This window comes from Narcine bancroftii, chromosome 5 (genome assembly GCF_036971445.1).
Source record: "Narcine bancroftii isolate sNarBan1 chromosome 5, sNarBan1.hap1, whole genome shotgun sequence".
In the NCBI taxonomy this organism is placed as follows: Eukaryota; Metazoa; Chordata; class Chondrichthyes; order Torpediniformes; family Narcinidae; genus Narcine; species Narcine bancroftii.
In genome coordinates this window covers 251,746,507-251,768,909 of record NC_091473.1, presented here as the reverse complement: position 1 = coordinate 251,768,909, position 22,403 = coordinate 251,746,507, and the positions used below count along the sequence as shown (strand labels likewise).

General features: G+C 42.5%; 1 protein-coding gene across 4 annotated transcripts in view; it reads left to right on the top strand.

Annotated features, from left to right (window-relative positions):
* LOC138765195 (solute carrier family 41 member 1-like) overlaps positions 1–22,403 on the top strand; it is a 52,894-nt gene that overhangs the window by 20,911 nt on the left and 9,580 nt on the right. For all 4 annotated transcript variants that reach the window (XM_069942128.1, XM_069942129.1, XM_069942127.1 and 1 more), the window contains exons 3-8: positions 6,420–6,527; positions 12,823–12,894; positions 16,019–16,163; positions 18,679–18,825; positions 20,085–20,232; positions 21,291–21,370. In XM_069942128.1, the coding sequence (XP_069798229.1) occupies positions 6,420–6,527; positions 12,823–12,894; positions 16,019–16,163; positions 18,679–18,825; positions 20,085–20,232; positions 21,291–21,370 (700 nt within the window). The remainder of the gene's footprint in view (positions 1–6,419; positions 6,528–12,822; positions 12,895–16,018; positions 16,164–18,678; positions 18,826–20,084; positions 20,233–21,290; positions 21,371–22,403) is intronic.

Here is a 22,403-nt window from a genome sequence, read left to right as displayed (position 1 = left end):
GACATCCAACTCCTGCTTCCTTGGTTTATTGCTAGCAGAATGAAATAAGATGCACAGCTATCTTGCATGGATCTTTCTAAGCAGCTGTTGAAGTAATTGAATTCGAGTTTATCCTTTAAATAGGATGGCCATCTTTGTAAGGCATGTTTTCCACTCCACAGGTGCACGTGGTGTTTGAATATGTCCGCTTTCACTCTGCTTACTTCGAAAATGACATGCAGAAGTTGCATCTTTCTTCCAATCGTCAGTTTGCCTATCAGGCCATGCATCCTGGGGACGTGGAAGGGCACTGGGGAAACCCATGTGGTCATGGGGAGAATGTGCAAACTCCAAACGTCAGGACCCAGTCCACATCACTTGAGCTGTATTCATCAGCACTACCTGCTGTGGGACTGTGCCGCCATTGAAAATTGCATTTAATTACTTGATCACCACAGGACTCGCAGCACCAGGTTCAGGAACAGCTGCTACCCCTCCACCCTCAGACTACTCAACCACAAACTCCATCAGGGACTCGTTTAAGGACTCTGACTTGTGAATTGTGAACTTCATTATTTTTTTTAAATTCTCTCTGTATTGCACAGTCAGTTCGTTTACATTCATTATCTGTTCACTTTTCTATATTTGTTTACACATGTACATTGTGTATGCAGTTTTTACACTACCAATAAATGGTCATTCTGCCTCACCTGAAGGAAAAAGAATCTCAGGGTTGTATGTGTTATGTATGCATTCTGAAGGATCCATTTGAAATCTGAATCTGTTTAAATTACAATGGCTTGGGTACTTATGCAAGCAATGTTTTATTTATTCATAGCTGTGATTGACACTAGCAAGGCCAGCATTTATTGCCTATTCTTAAGCACCCAGGAGCTTTGGCTTTTGAGAATCAACAAGGTTTGGGTACATGAATCTCTTTTTCTTTTTTAAATTAAGGATTTTTCAATTAACATGGAGTTACAAAACAAACAGAATCAAAGAAATATCACAGATATATACAATCAAATACCAAAACTGAGTTACATGTTGTTGTACAAAGGAGGAAGAATCAACATAATGATCCACAATGATCAAGTGCTGCACTGTTTTTTATTACAAAATTACACACTGTGCTGATCGTTTAAAAATAGGAAACTGGAGAAAAAAGAGAAAGACCCTCCTCCCCCAAAGGAAAAATTTAAATTTAAATTTACATACATCATATGTAACAAATCATCGGTTTTCCAAAAGATTAATTACATACAGATAAAACATTACTTGATTCATCCAGAGCTTCCTTCCTCCCTTCAGGGATAAATGTCTTGACATAGACATCACTAGGGATACTGGAGATGGTGGTATTGGAGGCTGGAGGGGGGATCATCAAAGGTTAAACCCCCATTTATCTTAAATATGGGTCCCATATTCTTTAAAGAATTGTTGTAACAATTTCTGAGACTGTAAGTAATCTTCTCCAGGGGAACACAACTGTGCATTTCTGACTTCCAGCGGGTCAGACTCCATTGGGAATCAGATTTCCAAGTAATAGCTATGCATTTCCTGGCCACCAGGAAAACTAGTTTTTAACAAATTTCAATTGTTTTTTCAACAGCCTCATTTTAGGTCTTGTATCTGCTAATTTCTCCCCAAAAAATAATTTTGGCACCTGAGAGTATTGAATTCCAGTAATTTGTTCCAGGAGATTCCCTATATCTTGACTGCATCGAAAACATAAATTGGATAATTCTGATTTCAATTTATTTACATTTTGCAGAGCAAGGGCAGAAAATTATATTACATTAATCGTATTGCTCATGCTCTTGTGACATAGGTCAGACCAAAAAATAGATCAATTTCTATACCTAAATCTGATTCCTATCTCTCTTGACTTATCGCCTTGTTTAGGGGCTTCTGCCTGAAGTAAGAAATATATTTTTTAGATAAATTTCTTTATGATCCCCTTTCGAACCAGAGTCTCTATTTCAGTTTATTGCGGAAAGGCCAGTGCTGGATCTAATATATCACTTAAATAAGATCTTAACTGAAGACAGCAGAAAAAGGATGTATTTAAAACTCCAAATTTATTCCTGATTTGTTCTAATGTCATAAATTGTCCCTGCTCATACAATTCTCAATATATTTGATCCCACTCTGGGACCTGATTTCTGGAATGTTATTATCAATTGTTAATGGAATTCATTTATTTTGAGCCTGGGTGATTTGGGTGAGAGCCCCCCCACCCCCCCCCCCACCCCCGAAAACACCAATTTGACTATTCCGGATTGTAATAATATGTTTTAGTAAGGGGAGTTCCTTAGGATCAGATAGTAATTTAGAATTCCATTTATGTATAAAACTTTCTGCTATTTTCTTCCAACTTGCGCAGTTCCAATTTTACCCAAGACGTCTTGTCCCCTCTGTCAAAGAGGGAGGTGACGAATTTCATTTGAGTTGCCCAATAATATTTTTTAAATTCTGGGAGCTTTAATCCTTTTTTTCTTGGTTACCTCAGTAAAGCAGATGGGAATTCAGGAACCCACTAGCTTTGATGTAAGAGCTTTGTTCCAGACCCAGTCAATAGTTTTAAAACTTTACCCTGCCTTGGTTGGCTATTAGTTATTTTGTGAATGGTCATTTGGTGTATTCATCGTGCAAAGGCCCGATCTTAAGCCCTCAACTAAACATCAGTTTTTGCCTTAGAAGCCTGTGGATGAATTTATTTTGTTTAATTGAGGGAATTCAAATGAGATTCATCACACCTTCTCCTAAATCGAGGTTCATGCGTGCAGTCTTGTGACCCATGCACTTCGAATCATAGTCTCCTGTTTACCTGCATTTATCTCCACAGACTCTGGATTTACAAAAGTAAAACCCGAAAGTCTGCAGGTGCCTGTCTAGATTTTGAGTATACCATGATGAAGGGATCAAGCCCAAAACATTAGTTATACATCTTTATCTTTGCAATATAGAGTACGCTCTTTGGCCTACTGAGTTTCTCTGCATTTACAACCCCAGTTCAATCTGTGTTGCGTCTTGGCCCAGCCCACACAATCACCGAGGCCAATTGGAACATGTCTGATGTGGCCCACTTGATGAAGGGCTCCAGCCCGAAACATTGGTGATGTATCTTCATCTATGCTATCTAAAAGCACTGTTTGACCTGCTGAGTTTCTCTATCATTGTGTTTTTTCACTTAACCACGGTGTCAACGGAATCCTGTGTTTTACCCATGGCCCACTGTTATACGTGGATTGTGAAGGAACACATGGCCTTCCTGTCTGGAACATTGTAGATTGCAGAGGATCATGTGACCTCCCTGTCTGAAACCTATTCAGAAGTCGCATCACCTGCTAATCAAGGTTGGATTCTGGCCACCCATTAGTGCTCACCTCACCGTTGGCCCAGTTAAGTTATCATTGGACAGAAGCCCAGCTTAGACCAGTATGAACATCTATGCACACCACATTTTTCTCTCCCTCTACCTCTTAGTTCATTGCTCTACGCCGGGTTGCCACTGTGCGCATCTCTGGAGGAGTCGCAGGTAAGGAGTGCTCTACACCGAGTTGAGCCATAGTACTGCATTAGATCATTGCTTACAGAGAGTCGCAGCCCCCATTGGTACAGGGAATCGGAAGTATATTTGAAAGTTCCTGTCTGTGGAGTGTGTACATGTTCGGGAGAGCATGATGGAGTAAGCAGCCATTGATATCAGAGTCCCTTGTGCCCGATACCATCTTGTACTGCACACATGTCAAACTCAGGCCGTGATATAATTATATTTGGCCCGCAAGATCATATCAAACATGTATTAGAGCTGGCCCGCTGGCCGCCGCGCCAGTATAGCGCATGCACAGCTAATACTACAGATCCCAGAATGCTTTGCGTTGGCGTCAGCTCGCTAATCACCCCCACCTCCTCTCTTTAGCATCTGCGACCTGTCGCCGAACTCACCTGGAATAAACCCCTTATGAAAAATGGCCAAACAAAAGACAGAAAACAGGACCTTTCAAGACAGGGGTGGGAGGCAAACTCTGACCCCAGAGTTTGATGAACTTGCATCGAAGAAGAGATGGTTTAGACCCAGGTGCATCAGAGTAAATCACAGTGGAGCAAGCGAAGCTTGGATTCATATTTTCTTTGGTTCACTTTGGACTGTTCATCGTTGAAAGATTGGATTTTCATTGAAGCAAGTTGTTATTTTTTTGACTTGTTGGCTTGTGGAAAAAAAAATACATTTAAAAGGAGCTTAAAGGCTATAGAGAAATATTATTGATTGAATATTTTATTTCTCATTTGTTAATGCTTCTTCTGGAAAGAGTTTAACCAAAACTATTATTAAACATTTATTTTAATAAGAAAAAGTTTAACATTACATATGTTGAAAGAAGAGAAAACATACAGATGTTGTTAAAAATTTTCGATAAATATTTAATTTGGCCCATGACTTAGTCCAAGTTTTTAATTTTGGCCCTCTGTGAATTTGAGTTTGACACCCCTGTGTAGAAGATGGGTGGCCACTGGTATCTGAGTCCAATGTGAATATCTATATAGATATTTTGTCGTAGAGTAATTAAGTATCCTTTGACATCTTCCTCTGTTTTTCTCCCTCATATTCAATAGTTACCTTTAATTGTAACACTTGTATCCAGATGTGTCTCTGAGCACATTGAACCTGATACTTTCCAAACACAACACCCACTCAGTTGCTATATCATTTTAGAAATTTTACAAATCTTAAGTGTTTGCTAATCCTAAACTTCAGCAATTTGGGGAGAATGGTACTAGTTGCTCATCCACTCAGATTAAACTTCTTAATCTTGAAGGCAAGGCAACCTTGATCTTTGTAGAAATAGATGGCTGGTGATCTTACCTTTTGGAGGGGGGGGGGGAGGGTGAAATGGGGTACCAAGTGTTCACCCAAGTCATTGGATTGTTTATTGTCACGTGTACCAAAATAGAGTGGGAAAACTTTGTGTTGTGTGCTATACAGGCAAGACAATCTAAACTTGTGCATAGCAGGTCATTCAGTGATAAAACGGAAGACCAGAGTGTGGTGTTACAGAAGTCTAAGAGTGCAGGATGTAGTTTTACAATAGCTGTGTTTATACTAAGGACACCTCGCATCACCGCGATTTTTTGTCGCTCGCATCACCGCGCATTTTTGGACTACCTGAACTGTTTCTACCGAGCGCTTGATTACGCGGTGATGCGAGGAATGCGAGGTGATGCAGAGTGATGCGAGGTGACCAGGAAGTCGGATGAGCAATTGAAAACCGCGGGTGAAAAATCGCGACTTCCAGTGAGTCACCCGCGGTGTTTCCACTGCGAGGTCGTCCCTCGCATCACCCCGCATCGACCACCTCAGAAGTAGGATGCTGGCGCACCTTGAACCGCTGCACATCGGCCACAACCGGATGTGTTTACAGTGCGGCCAGATTCAAGGTGTCACCGCGCTTTTCCCGGCTCAGTAGAAACACCCCAATGACTAAGTGCAGCATACAGAAAAAAGTACATTTTCCATTATTTAATTGTGCTATCAAATTCATTGCTTTATGCTTGCTGTAAATGTGAAGAGTTATCATGTTTAATATTAGTTACAGTCATTGCTGCTCTACAGGGTTGGTGTTTTGTTGGCAGATGAAATGGGGCGGTTCCTCACCATACCCCCATTCTGGTCCCAATACTTCTTGCCTTTGTGGCTTTGGATGCTTTCAGATCGAAATTGCTGATCGTACCAAATCCATCTTGAGGGAATGTTGCGCTTTGTATTTCTTTCTCCAAGCCAGGGGCGGACAGCCTGTTCTGCCCTTGCAGTATAAACACTAAAATTAAAATTTAAACATGCAGCACGGTAACAGGTCATTTTGGCCCATAAGTTTGGGCCGTTCAATTTACAACCCATTCACCTCCCCCCGCCCCCCACCCGTACATTTTGAGGAAACCAGAGCCCACGGAGAAAACCCACGCAGACACGGAGAACATACAAATTCCTTACAGAAAACGTGGGACTTGAACCCTGGTCCGGCCCCAATCGCTGGGGCTGTAAAGGTGTTGCACTAACCGATGTGCCACCTAACTGCTATGCCAAAGTAGCACAGTTGTCTACAGTGATACAGAGAAGATTTATTATTGTGCTGTGAACACAATAATAATCTTGTAAAACAAGGTTGCAAATTTAATGACGACAAAAAAAATCTTCAGTTTTACCAACAAAACAAAAAATCCATTTGATGGTTTGCGACTAAGAAGGGGCTCTAGCTCACCACCCTGTGGGTTTGTCAGCTGGTCTGCGGTAAATTTAAAAAAATACTTGAAGTGGTGAAAAGATGTTGCCAACCTCTGATTTGGAGCCTCCTGCTCACTAGAATCATCTCCAGGCCTTTGTGAAGTCACTGTGTGGTGTTAATATAAAACACAAATTTCTCCCTTTTTTTTTGCAGCACTGGAATGTATTTAAGGAGGTGACAGAAGTTTTCATTCTCGTCCCGGCTCTCCTCGGTCTCAAGGGTAACTTGGAAATGACACTAGCCTCCAGACTGTCCACTGCAGTAAGTAGCTTATCCTTGAGCAGCCTGTTCTCACTCATCTTCAGTGAGCTGCATGCTTATGTTCACCCTTTCACTTGCTGGAAGCAGTTCTCTAATGGTTTGATCTACCGGGAATCTGCGGTTCACCTTCTGCAGGATTCCAATTGTTTTGCCAAGTTTGTCCATGTGAAAGAGGTCGTTGGGGAACAAGTTAGTGGCAAAATCTGCTTGTTTGTTTTTCCTGTGACCCAACCCCTGCCGGTGGTACTTGGAATTCAGATGTCCTAGGTGATTTGCAATCATTCATCTAGTTCTATCGTGACCTGAAGTGGACAGAGCTTTGCATTAAACTTCTGATGAAGAACAAATGTCACATGAGTTTGGTAGCAGACCAGTTAGTCTAAGGTATATTAATTGTTTCTGAGTGGGGTTGGGGCTCTCTTGGAACTGGACAGCACGGAACAGTTCCTTTAGGCGAACTCATCCATGCCGGCCAAGTTGTCTGCCTGACCTAGTCCCAGTTGCATGGATTTGGCTCCTTCTGATCCATGTACCTGTCGAAATATCTTTGACATGCTGTAATTGTGGAATCAGGATAACCCTGCAAAAACAATCCATTCATTCCCTCCTCAAATTTCGGGCTGAAGGATTTGTCGTGCATTACAAAAGGTTATGTAGAATTTGAGCAAGACAAGTTGGGCAGTAAATTTCTGTTCAATGCATCCTAATGCAAACTCTGAGCAAAGCCAGGGTCTTGTTTGCTGGCTTTGATTCAGTGCCTTATCCAAATGATCTTAAAATCCAAATCTCTTCAAAGATACCAAAACATGTTTGTATTGAATTGGATCTGTTTTTTTTTAAATTAAATATATTCTCACTGAAGCCTGCTGAAAAAAAATTGAGTGAATATGTACATTGTTCTTGCTGTATTCCTTGCTTCCTAAAGAAAGAACTTGCATTTATGCAGTGCCTTACATGATTGTAATTCATTGCCACATAGTCACTACATCCATACACCTACACTCTGTTTTCAGTGCGCAAACCTGAATCTTGAGTAAGCAAGGGTATTTCTAATATTGAATCTCAGTATTTGAGAAGTTAGTAACTAGTAAATAATTTTCCATTTGCGTCTCCTCTTTAATTGGGTAATTGTTGTTTTGGAATTGGGTAAGTGTTCCCTGCTGTCTTTGCATTTGTGGATAAATATGCCAACATCCACAGGAAATGAAATCGTACATTTAAAAATAAAGCAAATTTCTTTGTCCTGATAACAAGAAATAGGTTTGAAGGATTTGAATTATTACAACAGGCTGGGACTTTTCCCCCTGGATTGTTGGAGGTTGAGAGCTTTATATAATGAGCACAGATCAGGCAAATAGTAGTTTTCCCCACCCCTGCCAGGGTAAATGACTCCTAAAAATATAGATTTTAAGGTGAGGACTTAAAGGTTAACTTTTTCCACAGTGGGCATATGGCACAAGCTGCCAGAGGAACATTTTAAAAACATTTGGATAGGTAAACGGATGGGAAACATTCAGAGGTAATGCAGTCAAACAGGATGAGCTTGATTAGACAGCTTGGTCAGCATGGACAAGTTGGGCCGAAAGGTCTTTTTTTTTTTTTGGTGCTGAAAAACTCTTAACTCTCTGACACTTTTTCAGCTTTGTTGTGAAACGTTATGGAATCTCTTTTCTAAGTTTCTAAAGCAACGACTATTTCAAAACCAAAGAATTGCTCACATTAACAATCTGAAGCTTCGTTTTGATCGGATTGTGGCCTCTGTCCTACATTCTGTCAGATAGACAGTAGCCAAAATAATTGAGAGGTTTGGTTTTTTTTTGAAGGCCCATTTTCTGCCAGTGGTTTCTACATCTGAATGTCAATGATGTGGTTTCACAGGAGCCGTCTGACAACAGCAGAGCAGGAGTGTGTGAGAGCGCCACGTCCTGCGACAGCCTGGATCTCGGAATTAATCTCGACGGCACCGGCTTTCTGCGAAATGTGGAAACTTTCCACCTATTGATCATTCCATCTTCGGATCAATATTCTTCTGGCCGTTTAAGTGAAATCGTGCCCGCGCAGAGAAGTAGCTGGCGAACTGGTGGAGGAGCAGCATGAAGAACCGAATAGCCTGTTCCTATTTATTTTGCCCCCCTGGCACGCAGCGCAAAAGCGGAGTGATTTACACTAAAACTGCTCCAACAGGTCGGGCGGCGTCTCGTGGAAGGTTTTGAGCGATGAATCTTTCTTCAGAAGATGGAAAAAAGAAACACGAAAACTGCAGATGCTAGAATCTTCAGCAAACCAAGGGAAGCTGGAGGAACTCGGCGGGTCAGGCAGCACCCATGGGTGGGAATGGCCAGTTGATGGGTTTTTCCCATTGGGACCTTCATAGAACAGTACAGCACAGTACAGACCCTTCGGCCCACAATGTTGTGCTGACTCATCTAAACCTATCCCGTGTCAATCTAGCCCTTCCCTCAGACCCATAGTCCGTTTTTTCATTACTTTTTCTGCACAGAGGGTGAGCGGGTATTATTTATTACATCAATGTCCCTAAGAGTCTTTTTAATGTCCCTACTGTTTCAGCCTCCATCCCACCCTTGGCAATCCATTCCAGGCAACCTCTGTTTTTTAAAGTTGCCTCAGACATCTCCCTAAACTTTCCTCTGCTCACCTTAAACTGACATCCTCTGGTATTGCTATTGTGGCACAAGAAAAAAGGAGTTGCCTGTTTACCCTGTCTATGATGCTCAAAATCTTATGGACCTCTCCTCCTCTTTTGTCGCACCAAAGAGAAAAGGCCTCGCTCAATGAGACATACTGTCCAATCCTCTGAATCCTTGCGAAAGGTTCTACATCCTTCCTGTAATATGACCATGATCAGAACTGAATACGATACTCTAAGTGTGATCTAACAAGAGTTTTGGTGCTACAACGCATGGAATTTTAAAAAGTTGATCATTCGCCACTACACATCAATGGTTCTGTTGCGGAGAACACAAAGTTCCTTGGCGTACCCACAATGGACGATCTCGCCTGGACTCTCAGCGCCTCCTCATTCGTCAGGAAGGCTTAGCAATGTCTACACTTCCTCAGGAGGATAAGGAGAGGCAAGGCTATCGGACAACATCATGGTGACCTTTTACCTAGCTGCATCATTGCATGGTATGGTAGCTGCAAAGCATCAGACCAGGTCGATGCAGAGGATCATTAAAACAGCTGAGAAGATCACTGGAATCTCCCTTTACTTTATAGATGATATTTACTGGGAATGTTGCCTAAATAGGGCTCAAGGAATTATGGAAGTCTCTTTACATCCAACACACCGTATATTCAACCTACTACCATCAAGGAGGAGGTACAGGAGGATCAAAATCAGGACTACCAGGCTGGGGAATAGCTTATTCCCGCATCCTGTGAGATCGATGAACAGTCTCCTGTAACTGTGTAAATCATTTCAAATACAGTAAAAATCCCCACTCTCCGGAATTCAGGCAACCAGCAAAATCCTTGTATACTGTGTATTGGGTTTTCGTGTCTGCACTATTGACTGGAGAGAGGCTGTTTCATCAGGTTGCACATGTACAATCAGATGACAATGAACTTGAGTCTGAACTCGTGCAAAGGCATGGATTAGCTCTAGAATTGACAGCACGTCGTACAGTATGCCTTCTCAACCTCCCTATCAATGCGCAAGTTGGAAGGTGTGATATCAAGGGGGGCAAGGAGGCGATAGGGCATTGAACAGGAGGTGGAGAGACTGCTGAGGGTCAAAAGGAAAATTAGGAAAAGAAAGAATTGAAATGGGTGAAGTAGTGGAAACAGTGGAACCAGATGGAGGTGAGAATTATCCCTAATTAGGAAAGTCCAGCGTGTTTCCTCTGGTTTATGGTCCGACTCACCTGAGCTGTTGCTCCACCACGTCTTGCTTACTCTACTCAATATTGTGGATCAAGGTAGGACCAAAAAAAGGCATCAAAACCCTAAGTCCAGAGAAGAGCTCAAATCCAGAGACTTTTGTTTACTTTAATAATCCTGGAATTCAAAATGAATAACCTGCGACATGAGTACCTCAACACATGGATTGTTGTAAAAACCATCTGGTTTATAGAGAGGAAAATCTGTTGTTACCTTATCTGGTCTACATGTATCTTCATATCCTATGTGGTGACTTTGAAGGGCTATGTGGTGACTTTGAAGGGCAATGTGGTTAGTAAAGCGGTCAATGCTATTGCTGCGCCAGCAACCTCGGTTCGAATATGGCACTGTCTACGAGGAGTTTGTACATTCTCCCCAAGTCTGTGGAAGTTTCCTCCCAACCTTCAAAACGTATGGGGGTTTGTAGGTTCATTGGGATGTCGGAGTAGCACTGGCTTGTGGGACAGAAGGGCCTGTTAAAGTGCTGTGTGTTGCAATTTAAACAAAATGTTAATGTGCCCTCTAACCTCAATTCATGAGGTAATTAGAGGTGAGAAATCAATGACCATTGTTGCTCACCCAACCCATATCCTGCAAATAATCTTTTATTAAAGTAGTCAATTGTCATTTTAACCTTTCGCTCTAACTATTGATAGTTCCCCTGGTTTCTCAATACGCGAAGAGACTTTTTGTGGCAGAGATCAATGTTTACGTTGGCCTCTTGCTGTACTTGACCACGTCCTGAGTGAAAGTCACCAGCTTGGCTTTGAATCCACCTTCAGCCTCGTGTGGAGAGTGTTTTGCTGCCCATATCCATTGAATCTATTGTATGTCTGCATGTATGCAACCTGAGAGAGTAGACCTGAGCAATGTTGACTCACTATTTCTGGGAGTCTGCACTCTTTAATCAGTGTGAAGCTGCTATTTGTTCCTTTTCTGTTACATCATTTGGGTCAAAAACTTCCATGTTGTTCAAACACCCCTGTTTTCTCATCTGAATTTGGTCAGGACTTAAACATCAGATAATTAAACTCTGGGTCGAAACTCTTGAAGGTCAGGCAAATTTTTAAAAATGTTGTTATAATTTGTACAGTTCACTTCATGTATCAAAATGGAAGCTAAAAGGCCGAACTTTATTTTTTTAGAAAATAATGCGTCTCAAACTAACAGTCCAGGCCCTGCCCTATTTCCTCCACAGAATCTGGGCATAGAGGATGCACGTAAATTTTGAAACCTATTCTACCAAAGTTTACATTGTTTTTAAGTTCTTCCCAATATTAAGGACCCCTGGATCCCTGCATTGCTCCTGACCTGATTTTTGACCTCATTTGCTCTCCTACAGCAGCAAAGTCTTCAAGGCTGCGGTAGCACAGTGGGTAAATGTACTGAGAGCTGGACCATTGATCTGGCAAGATTCAAATCCCACCACAGCAGCTGAGGAAGTTTAATTACTGATGTTAGTCGTGATCATAAATCTAAGGGATTGTTGTTTGGGTCACGGATACCCTTGAGGGAAGGAAAGCTAGCCCTTGCCCAGTCTGTCCTCCATGAGACTCCAGACTCACCTGTATGGTGGTTACCCTTGGAAATTCCTATCTTGGTAAAGAGGATATTTATGTGTCTTCTTTCTCTCAGATGTTTCTTAAAACTTATCCCTTCTGCCAAATTTTTACTCACCTGCTCAGATGACTCATTGAGTGGTATGATATCCACAAATACTGCCACTGAGTGAGGAAGTTTTTTTTTGTACAGCTGTATAAAACATTGGTTAGGCCACACTTGGAGGAGGATGTGCAATTCTGGTCACCCCATTAAATGAATGATGCAGAGGCTTTGGAAAGAGTACAGAGGAGATTTATCAGGATGCTGTCTGGTTTAGAGGGTATGAGTAACAGGGAGAGATTGGACAAAGTTGGCTTGAGTGTCGCAAGTGGTGGGGAGACCTGACAGTTAATAAAATTATGAGAGGTGTTGATAGGGTAGGCAGTCAGAATCATTTTTCCCCCGGGGTAAAACGGCACATACGGGAGGGCATGCATTAAAGATAAGAGGGTGAAGTTTAAAGATGATGTGAGGTGATGTTTTTAGGATGATGATGTCTGAAGTGAGCTACCAGCGGTAAAAGTGGAAGAAGGCACGATAGTGGCATTTAAGAGGCTCCTAGATAGATCTGTGAATGTGCATGGAGTGGAGGGGTGTGGGTCATGTGCAGACTGAAGAGATTTGGTTTAATTTGGCATCCTGTTTGACAGACATGTTGGGCTCTACATTTCTGAGTTCTATTTGCTGCACCCTGTGAGAATAATGATTGTGGAATTTTGTTGCAAAAATAAATGCTGAAGTAAAATCTTGTTGTGCTGCCTTCTGACCCACGATTATTTTTCCTCTTTTCTAGGCCAACATTGGGCAGATGGATTCGGCTGCAGAACAGTGGAGGATGATCACGGGAAATCTGGCTCTGATTCAGGTTTGATTCCAGTGAAAGTGCACCCTATCTTATCTGTATGAGACATGGCTTGGCAAGGCAGTGTCATGCCCACAGTTTTCTTTATCCCGCTAAAGCAGAAAATGTTGCAAGTAGCCAACAAGATAGGCAGGATCTGCTAAGTTGAAATCCAAGGTTCCTTTTATTGCCACGTGGTAATAAATTTAAAATGTTAATATACATGATTTACTTCAATTTTTGTTTGCCTTGTGACAGACAAAGTGTCACCATGAGCATTGCCCATGAACATTAAGAGAAAGAGAAGGAAAAGAGACACTGAGAATTAATCCAATGATTCAGATCGACGACATTTCCTTGGAATTCCTATTCTATTTGTCGACCCGAAATGTAACTCTGGTTCTCTCTCCAAAAATTCTGTCTGACCTTTCAATAAATATTTTGTTTGAAACTCCTATCATTGCCAGTACAGGGCCATCCCTGAGTTGTGAAGAGCCGGCATACGATCATCTCACCATGTAGCATTATTCAAACGTCTGACCTACATTTGTTCCTGCAATTGGCAGAACTAGTTCCTTTCTTCTCTCTCCACTTTCAGTACTTCTCATCCACCCTGTGTGCTTAGGAAGCCATTCATTACAGTATTGTGGAGGAATGGTTACCATCGCAAATTATTTCTTTTGTGTGTTGTGTGTATTTTCTGAATTGTGGATAGAATAGAGTTATAAACAACTGTAAAAATGGAACCCATTCATTATCTGTAATCACCCTGTATTTTGCTTTTGGATTAAATTTTGCTGCAGTGAAGAAGGCTGTTTAATCTCGTCCTTTCTTCAAAAGGAAGGGTTGAACTTGACGAGCATTGCCCTCCCTTTGTAATCCTCTTTTTTTCTCTCTTGCTGCCAACCTTTCTGTACTCAACAGAGAGGTAAGAATGTTTGTCATCATCCTACAACATGGAAACTGCCCCCATTTGTCTGTAATGAACAACATGTCCTTCTGCTTTAGTCTCCTGCCCCCATTAAGCTCATTGCCCTCCCATCCATGTGATTATCCAAGTGTTTCTTAACGGAAGTTAATATATCTGCCTCTACCACTTTGGAAACCAAAAATCTAATTGAAAGATTAATATCAAGCTTCATTTGTGTCCTCGCTGAATTTAAGCTGTTCATATAAATCCCTGCAGTAACGAAATTAAATAAATCTACCCGTCAGGCATTATTGGTCTGCAGCACAATTCAGTTAATTAAATAAGCAAATTTAAAAACTTAAATCAGTAAATGTGACTGTGAAATTGGTGGCTTTCATTAATAATGCATTTAGCTCACTCAATATTTTTACAGAGGGAAATCTGATGTCCTTGCCTGCTCTGGCCCATGTCTGCTTACAGATTCACAGTAGTGTATTGGACTCTTGATTGCCTTGGCACAAGTGCCTGAGATGCCCAACAATAAATGGGCTATAAATGCTGGCCTTCCCACATTTTGATGGTGAATGAAGTAACTAATAATTGTGTGAATAAAAGCTATTCTTTCTTACCAGGATGAGTAGATTAAATTTGTTTCCCAATATATTTGATGGGGTACTGCACAGTGATCTGTGCCTGTGTCCCTTTGGCCCAACTCCTCTATGCTGACGACATTGGCATTCTCAACTTGTCCAATTTAATGTACTTGGTTCATATCTTTCTCAACCCTTCCTATCTATATAACTGTCCAAATATCTTTTGAGCATTGTAATTGTATCCACTTTTGTTTCATCTGGCAGCTTGTACCAGATGCAGACAATGTCTAAGTGGAAAATGCTTCCCTCTTAAATCTCTTCTCTCTCACCTTAAACCTGTACCCTCTTGTTCCAGAATTGTCTACCTTGGGAAGAAGACTCTATGCCTCTTGTGACTTTATAAACCTCAACAAGGTTATTTCTCCACTTCCTGCACTCGAGAGAATAAAGACCCAGCCTGTCCAACCTCTCCCTGTCACTCAAGCCCTCCAGTCCTGGCAACCTGCTGAAGAATCTCCTCTGTTCCCCTTCCAACTTGTTGATTTCTTTCCTATAGCTGGGCAGCCGGAACTGCACACTATATTCCCAAGTCTGGTCTCATCAATAAGTTAATATATAAATAGCTGTGTCATGATGACCCAACATTTGTACTCTCTACCCTGCCCAATGAAGGATAGTGTGCCAAATGCCTCCTGCACCACCGCATTCTCCTGAGTCACCACTTCCGTGGAACTATGCACCCCTGGTAGACATTTGAACATTTGTTGTGCAAAGTTCTGATTCCATTCATGAACCACCTGCCAGTGAAGAAGTGCCGGGCACCCATTTACCCCAGGAATGTCCATGGGATTACATTCTGCCTTTCCGTTCTCTTTTCATGTCACCATCCCATCTCTCTTGGAACAAAGTTGGAGTTGTGAGGTCCACCTCTGCTCCATCTGAGATGAGGTCACTGTGCTCAGAATGTTGAGTTCGGGCCTTAAATCTTTCTCAGGTCTTAATCTTTTTCCAATCCAACATATATTCATTTTGTGTCAACAATGATAGTTGATGTACCACTGCCTGCAATGTGAAACAAAGGTGTTATTTGTAGTTCAAAAATAGCTTTAGTTAATTAACTGAGAATTCATAGGCTGTGAATAATTTGGGATCTTTGGGAAGCTCAGCTATTAAGGGGGTGGTTCTGTCACAGTTTTCATACTGCGCATTCATGGGGAGGAATATTTTATCCAGTTTAATCTTCTGTAAATTTTTGAGTGAAAAAGTAACTGTAAGATGATTTCTGAGTCAGATAATTCAAGTGCAAAGTCTCCACTTTCAGTGACGAGTCTGTAATTATTCTTATGACAGCGGCTTGGAAAATGTCTATCTCTGTCCACGATGACTCGGATGTGGCTATGGAAATGACTATTTTGAGGTGTTTTTCTTTTTTGGAATACTGTTTTGTTGGTGGGCATATTCCCCATTTTTCCTCAACCTTCTGCGTGTAGTTGTGCAAACTTTCTATTGAGAACCAAAAAATATGGATGTTTGACCACCTGGTGTTGATTTGGAAACTGTGTAGGAGTAAGTTTGTATGATGCCTCCCAACCCAGAAGCAACTCCCTTGCATTAATTTGTGTGTATGTGTTTTCCCCTTTCTTAGGTCCAGGCAACGGTGGTTGGTTTTCTAGCCTCCGTGGCTGCTGTTGTATTTGGCTGGATTCCTGAGGGGCACTTCCGCCTGGATCATGCTCTCCTCCTGTGTGCCAGTAGCATGGCAACAGCATTTATAGCTTCCCTCATATTGGGTAAGATGGAATTTAAAATAATCCTAATCCACCATTTCTAAAGGTTTGGTTTTATTGGGTTATTGGGCTATTTTTTTTGCACGTGGCTGCCACACTGGAGTTGAGCTGCAGCATAGCCAGTTTTACAGGCCCGTTTCAACGAGCTTTGAATTGGTTAAGTTGCTGGTTTGTTATGCGGAGGCCTTGCCTATTCATTTGAAGACACATGTTCAAGTCGTACCACGACAACCAGCGTATTTAAATAAGACTGGATTAAAAGTCATCGTGCACCTGCTTGCCTAGACTCCTTCAGAGGAAATCCTCACTCAGACTGAGTTCTATAACTGGACCCACAACGTTGTTGTCATTCCAGAAGGATGAGAGGACACTTATTAGAGGTCTACTAGGTTCTGAGAGGCAGCCAGTGCCTTTTTTCCAGGGCGGGAATAGCAGACACCAGGGGACATCTGTATAAAGTGAAGAGAGGAAAGTTTAGGGGAGGCATAAGGGGCAAGTTTTTTTTTAAAGAACACAAGAGTTGTGGGGGCCTGGAAGGCCTTGCCAGGGGTGGCGGTGAAGGCTGAAACATTAGGGGCACTTAACAAATTCTCAGGCAGATGGAAAATAGAGAGTTACAAGAGAGGAAGGGGAGGGTTTCGGTTTTTTTTTGGTAGGAATATAGTTCAGTACAACATCGAGGACCAAAGGGCCTGTACTGTGCTGTAATGTTCTATGTTTAACAGCTTATCAGTCCAGGAACAGTTGTAAAAAATCAGCGTTTTCAATGACTATCCACACTCTGAATGAATAACTGGAAAAAATGCAAAGCTAATGATATCATAGAATTGTTTAAATGGGATCTTAACTGCTGATCCATACTGACCATTTCTATCAACCCTAATCCCATTTGCCTGCATTGGACCCATGTACCTTTCCCAAGTATGTCAATTGCCCTTGTAGTTGTATCTCTACCCCTTCCTCTGGCAACTCATTCTCTGGGTGGGGAAAGCATATCATCCAGTTGCTGAACAACATGAGGTTTATTAGTGACCATTTGACCCATTAAACCTAGTGCAGTTCTTCCGTGAGCAGTCTTGACAGATTTGCTCTCACGCTGATACAGCCATATAGGATGGAGAAGCACAAATTACAGAGAAGAATGGTTCCTGGAATGAAGGGATTCTTCTTTGGCTTGGCTTCGCGGACGAAGATTGATGGAGGGGGTAAATGTCTACGTCAGCTGCAGGCTCGTTTGTGGCTGACAAGTCCGATGCGGGACAGGCAGACACGGTTGCAGGGGAAAATTGGTGGGTTGGGGTTGGGTGTTGGGTTTTTCCTCCTTTGCCTTTTGCCAGTGATCTTCTTCAAAGGAGGTTGCTGCCCGCCAAACTGTGAGGCGCCAAGATGCACGGTTTGAGGCGAGATCAGCCCACTGGCGGTGGTCAATGGGGTAGGCACCAAGAGATTTCTTTAGGCAGGCCTTGTACCTCTTCTTTGGTGCACCTCTGTCTCAGTGGCCAGTGGAGAGCTCGCCATAGATCTTGAGAAGGCGATGGTCCTCCATTCTGGAGACGTGACCCACCCAGCGCAGCTGGATCTTCAGCAGCGTGGATTAGCATATGAGGAATGCTCAATGGCTGTTGCACTGCGCCTGAAGTTCAGAAGAATGAAGGGAATATCATAGAAGCATTTCAAAGGCCTGGACAGAGTAGATGTGGCAAAGTTGTTTAGGACAAGGCCCCCATTTAAAGCAGAAATGTGGAAGAATTTCTTTGGTCAGAGATTGGTGAACCTCTGGAATTTGCTGCCACAGGTGGTTGTGGAGGCCGGGTCGTTGGGTGTATTTAAGACAGAGATTGTTAGGTGTTTGAATAGTCAGGGTTATGGGAGAAGGCAGGGGACTGGGGTAGTCAAATTTTGGTTTCTTCTATAATTCTCTCCGACCAACCAAGTTTTAAAAAAAGATATTTATGTTACCAGGCTTTTACTTAAATGTGTTGTGGCCTCCAGGGGGTGCTGTAGGGCCACCATTGAGAATGGCTGATCTAGAAGTTTCTTGAGTGCTCCTGGGTCCGCGGCAGCACTGCCGTTGCAGCTGCTGAGATTTAAGAAATACTTTTACTGCCCGTAGCGAGGTAAGAGGCATGAGCCTCCATGTGCCCAGCATCTGTGGTGGTGAAGCTATCCAACAAGCCTCCCTGGTAACCATGTCTTTGTTCAGTGACAATTGATGTCTGTGAAAATGACTGGTGGTGGGAGTGTGGTTGTAAGATTTCACTGAAGGGCAGCACAGTTAGTGCACCCCTGTTACACTGCCAGTGACCAAGGTTCAAATCTGGCACTGTCTGTGAGGAGTTTGTATGTTCTCTTCCTGTCTGCATTGGTTTCCTCTGGAGGAGTAGGTCAATTGGATGGCATGGGCTCGTGGGCCAAAATGATCTGTAACTGTGCTATATGTCTTAAGTTTTTTTTAAAGTCCCAGTTCACCACCTTGTGTCCATTTTTTTCTAATGTAATGTTATGGTTTCTCATTCAGGGGTAATCATGGTTGGTGTCATAATTGGATCCAGGAAGATGGGCATAAATCCTGATAATGTTGCTACACCCATTGCTGCTAGTCTTGGGGACCTTATCACCTTGGCACTGCTCGCTGGAATCAGCTGGGGCCTGTATATACAGCTGCGTAAGTCAGTCGTGCTTGAAAAGTGGAATGCTATTTCATTTGAGTGAATACACAAAGAGGAATGGCAGCAGGTCACCCGGGGCCCATAGGAGGCAAAGAACCAACATGAAGTAAAACACAAATGTCTGCAGACACCATGGTTGAAGCAAAAACAATGCTGGAGAAATTCAGCAGGTCAAACCATGTCCTTGATACAACAAAGATGCATAACCAACATTTCGGGCTTGAGCCCTTCATCAAGGTATGAGCAAAATGTAGGCAGGCACATACTGTTTTCCATCCATACTGACCATTTCTATCAATGGTAATCCCATTTGCCTGCATTGGGCCCATGTACCTTTCCCAAGTACGTCAAATGCCCTTGTAGTTGTATCTCTACCCCTTCCTCTGGCCCTTCATTCCAGGCAACTGGCATCACCCTCTCTGGGAGGGAAAAGCATATCATCTGGTTGCTAAGATTTCTTAATAATTTTGTTATTGTACATTAACTACAATAACGGTGTCTGCAGATTTTCTTGTTTGACGAGCTATTTATTTTCACTGTTATCTCCCTTACTGCCAACTTAGTTTCGTGTATGGAATGGTTGAAGCAGACACAAATCAATGTTCTTCTAATTATAAGTAGGATTATTGTGATCAGCTATGCAATATGCAGATTTTGTGGCCAAGTACCCTATTGCAGAGTTTGTTGAGGAATTCATCTCTGCTGGAATAGGGTCAGAGAAACCGGCTCTTCAGGCCAACTTGCCTATGGCAACCAAAATATCCCACCCACTCTGTCCCTCCTACTAACCTAGAGTTTATTTTCCAACTAAAACAGATTTGTTGTGAAATTTGTGTACTGCACCTGTCCCCAGCATCTTTTAAATTTTTTTAAATTTAATTTAAATTTTAGATGTACAGTACGGTGCAGGCCATTTCGGCCCACAAACCTGTGCCACCCAATTACACCAATTAACCTACCACCCTATACATTATGGGAGGAAACTGATGCCCCCTACCCCCAGAGGAAACCCTCGCAGTCAGAGGGAGAATGTACAAACTCCTTACAGACAGCGGTGAATTTGAACCCTGGTCCCGATCGCTGGTGCTGTAACAGCTTTGCACTAACCGGGCCACCCCATCTGCAGACGTGTTTAACTTTGCTGTGACGAAGACTGTTTGCTGGGTGTTGTACACTTTCATCTCCAATCCATTTGTTGAAGCATATAGTTGTTAAAAGTGTTATATTTTTCATGTAAATGTTTGTGTGGTTACAGAGGCACATCCTTACATCAACCCTTTGGTCTGTGCTTTTTTCGTGGCGCTGACACCTCTGTGGATCATAGTATCAAAGAAGAACCCAGCCACCCGGGAGGTGCTGTACTCTGGCTGGGAACCCGTCATTATTGCCATGACCATTAGCAGGTATGACCAGTAAGGCTTTAGTATCTTACCTTACTTCCCAGCAGCGTTACCTTGTGGTTTCAATGTGCACAAGAAATATTGGGAGAATGCTTGGTGTGCAAGCCTGTATGTGTCACAATTAACGTTTCCGTTTAGAGAAGCCAGTTCCTCCTTTATGCAGTCAGAGGGTCCTGACTTTAACCAGCTGGTTACGTATTTTGTCATGCAGGTGTCTGTAAGGAGTTTGTACCTTCTCCCCGTGTCCGCTTGGATTTCCACCGGGTGCTTCAGTTTCCTCCCTCCCTTCAAAACATGCAAGGATTGTAGATTCATTGGTGTATTGGGGGGAGCATGGGCTCATGGACTGTTATGGTCTGTTATTGTGCTGTACATCTAAATTTTATAAAAAGTTCAAATTTAGCCACTTTATCGTCTGAGATTTGTTGTCATAAAGAAGAATATATTAAGCTAAAAAGGGTGAAGAAAAGTTTCAGAGAACATTGGGCATGACAGCACAGTACATGCCCTTCAGACCATGATGTTGTGCCGACCTATATAAACCTACTCAAAACAAAAATTAAACCTTCCCTACCTTACATCCATAACCCTCAGGTTTTCTTTTATCCATGCGCCTCTCGATGAAACTTGATTGTCCCTATTGTACAGTTTTGTACCACCTCTGAGGATGCATTCTAGACACCCCCTACTCTGTATATATTTTTTTTAAAAACCCTACTCCTGACATCCCACCTTAACCCTCCCCTCCCCTCACTTTGAACGTGTCCCCTGGTGTTTGCTATTCTCTTCCTGGGATAAAGGAGCTGGCTGTCCACCTATCCATACCTCTCAGAATCTTGTATCCCTCTATCAAGTCTCCTCTCATTCTTACTTCAAAAAGAAAAGCCCTTGCTCTAATAATCTTGTCTCTTAAGACCAAGAAGTTAATGCGATTGCAATAGACTTGATGGTTCGAATAGCCACTTCTTATGAAGTAAGAAAATATCAGAAACAAAGCAATGAAGTTTTAAGCCCTGTGATACTAGTTTGTGTTGTAACTGTGTGATGTGATTGTCTTTCAGTGTTGGAGGGCTAATTTTGGATAAAACCGTATCGGATCCAAACTTTGCAGGGATTGCTGTTTTCACCCCAGTTATCAATGGCAAGTATCGTTATCAAGTGTGCGCAGTAAGTTTTTCGGGTTGGAGAAATACCGAATGCACAGAGAAAAGCTTTTACATTTTAGTGGGGGTTTTTTTAATTTTGAACGGCCAGATTAAAAATGCCAGCCTGCATTGCAGAATGGTATGGAGTTGTGTGTCTCCAACAGGTGATTTCACATCTTACTTGGACATATTAAATGGTGAAAAGAGTAGCAATGGTTAGGAGATTGTGTCACAGTAAATTTCGCAGAAACTGTCTGCAGAGCCCACCCCAACAATGGCTAGCTTTCTCCACTACACATTCCCCATTACGAAGCACTGGAAACATTGCTAACCTTTGCATGTAACATGTTCATGATCATTCTCCCTTAACTGCAGATTTTTCTTTTTGTAAACCAGTTGGGGAACTTGCAGGAGCTGGGACTATGTGAATTGTGGGGTGAATAATTCTGTTCTTTGCTTGCAAAAAAAAAGAAAAGAGCCCGGGAATGCTGATAGTGTGGTGGGAAGAATTCCCAGTCCTATTAACTATGTACATGACAGCCTCTGTGGTAACAGAATGGTGGTGTAACAGCTCAATTTCTTGCCTCCTAACTCCTTGGCTTGAGCTGCAGTGAGGCTGATGTTCTGAATGACATTCTGGCCAGTGAAAAAGTAATGCTGCTTCACTGCTGCCCTCTAGTGAAGCCACCCCCAAAACTGATTCTGTCAGCCATTTGGCCAACAGGATCCCTGGGCTCCAAAAGCCCACTATGGGATTGAGCCGCTTGTGGGATTGGTTGCTCAAACGACAGACTAGTAAAGAAAAGTGGAGACCCGGGAGACTGCAAATGCTGGAATAAGGAGCAAAAAAAACCCAATCAACTGGAGGAAGTAAAACACAAAAATCAGTGGGCTCTGCGATTGAAGTAAAAGCACGATGCTGGAGAAACTCAACAGGTCAAACAGTGTTCTTGATGAAAGCCTCTAGCCTTCACCTTCACTATGTAAAGGACACTGATTGACCTGCGGGTTTCTCCGGCATCGTGCTTT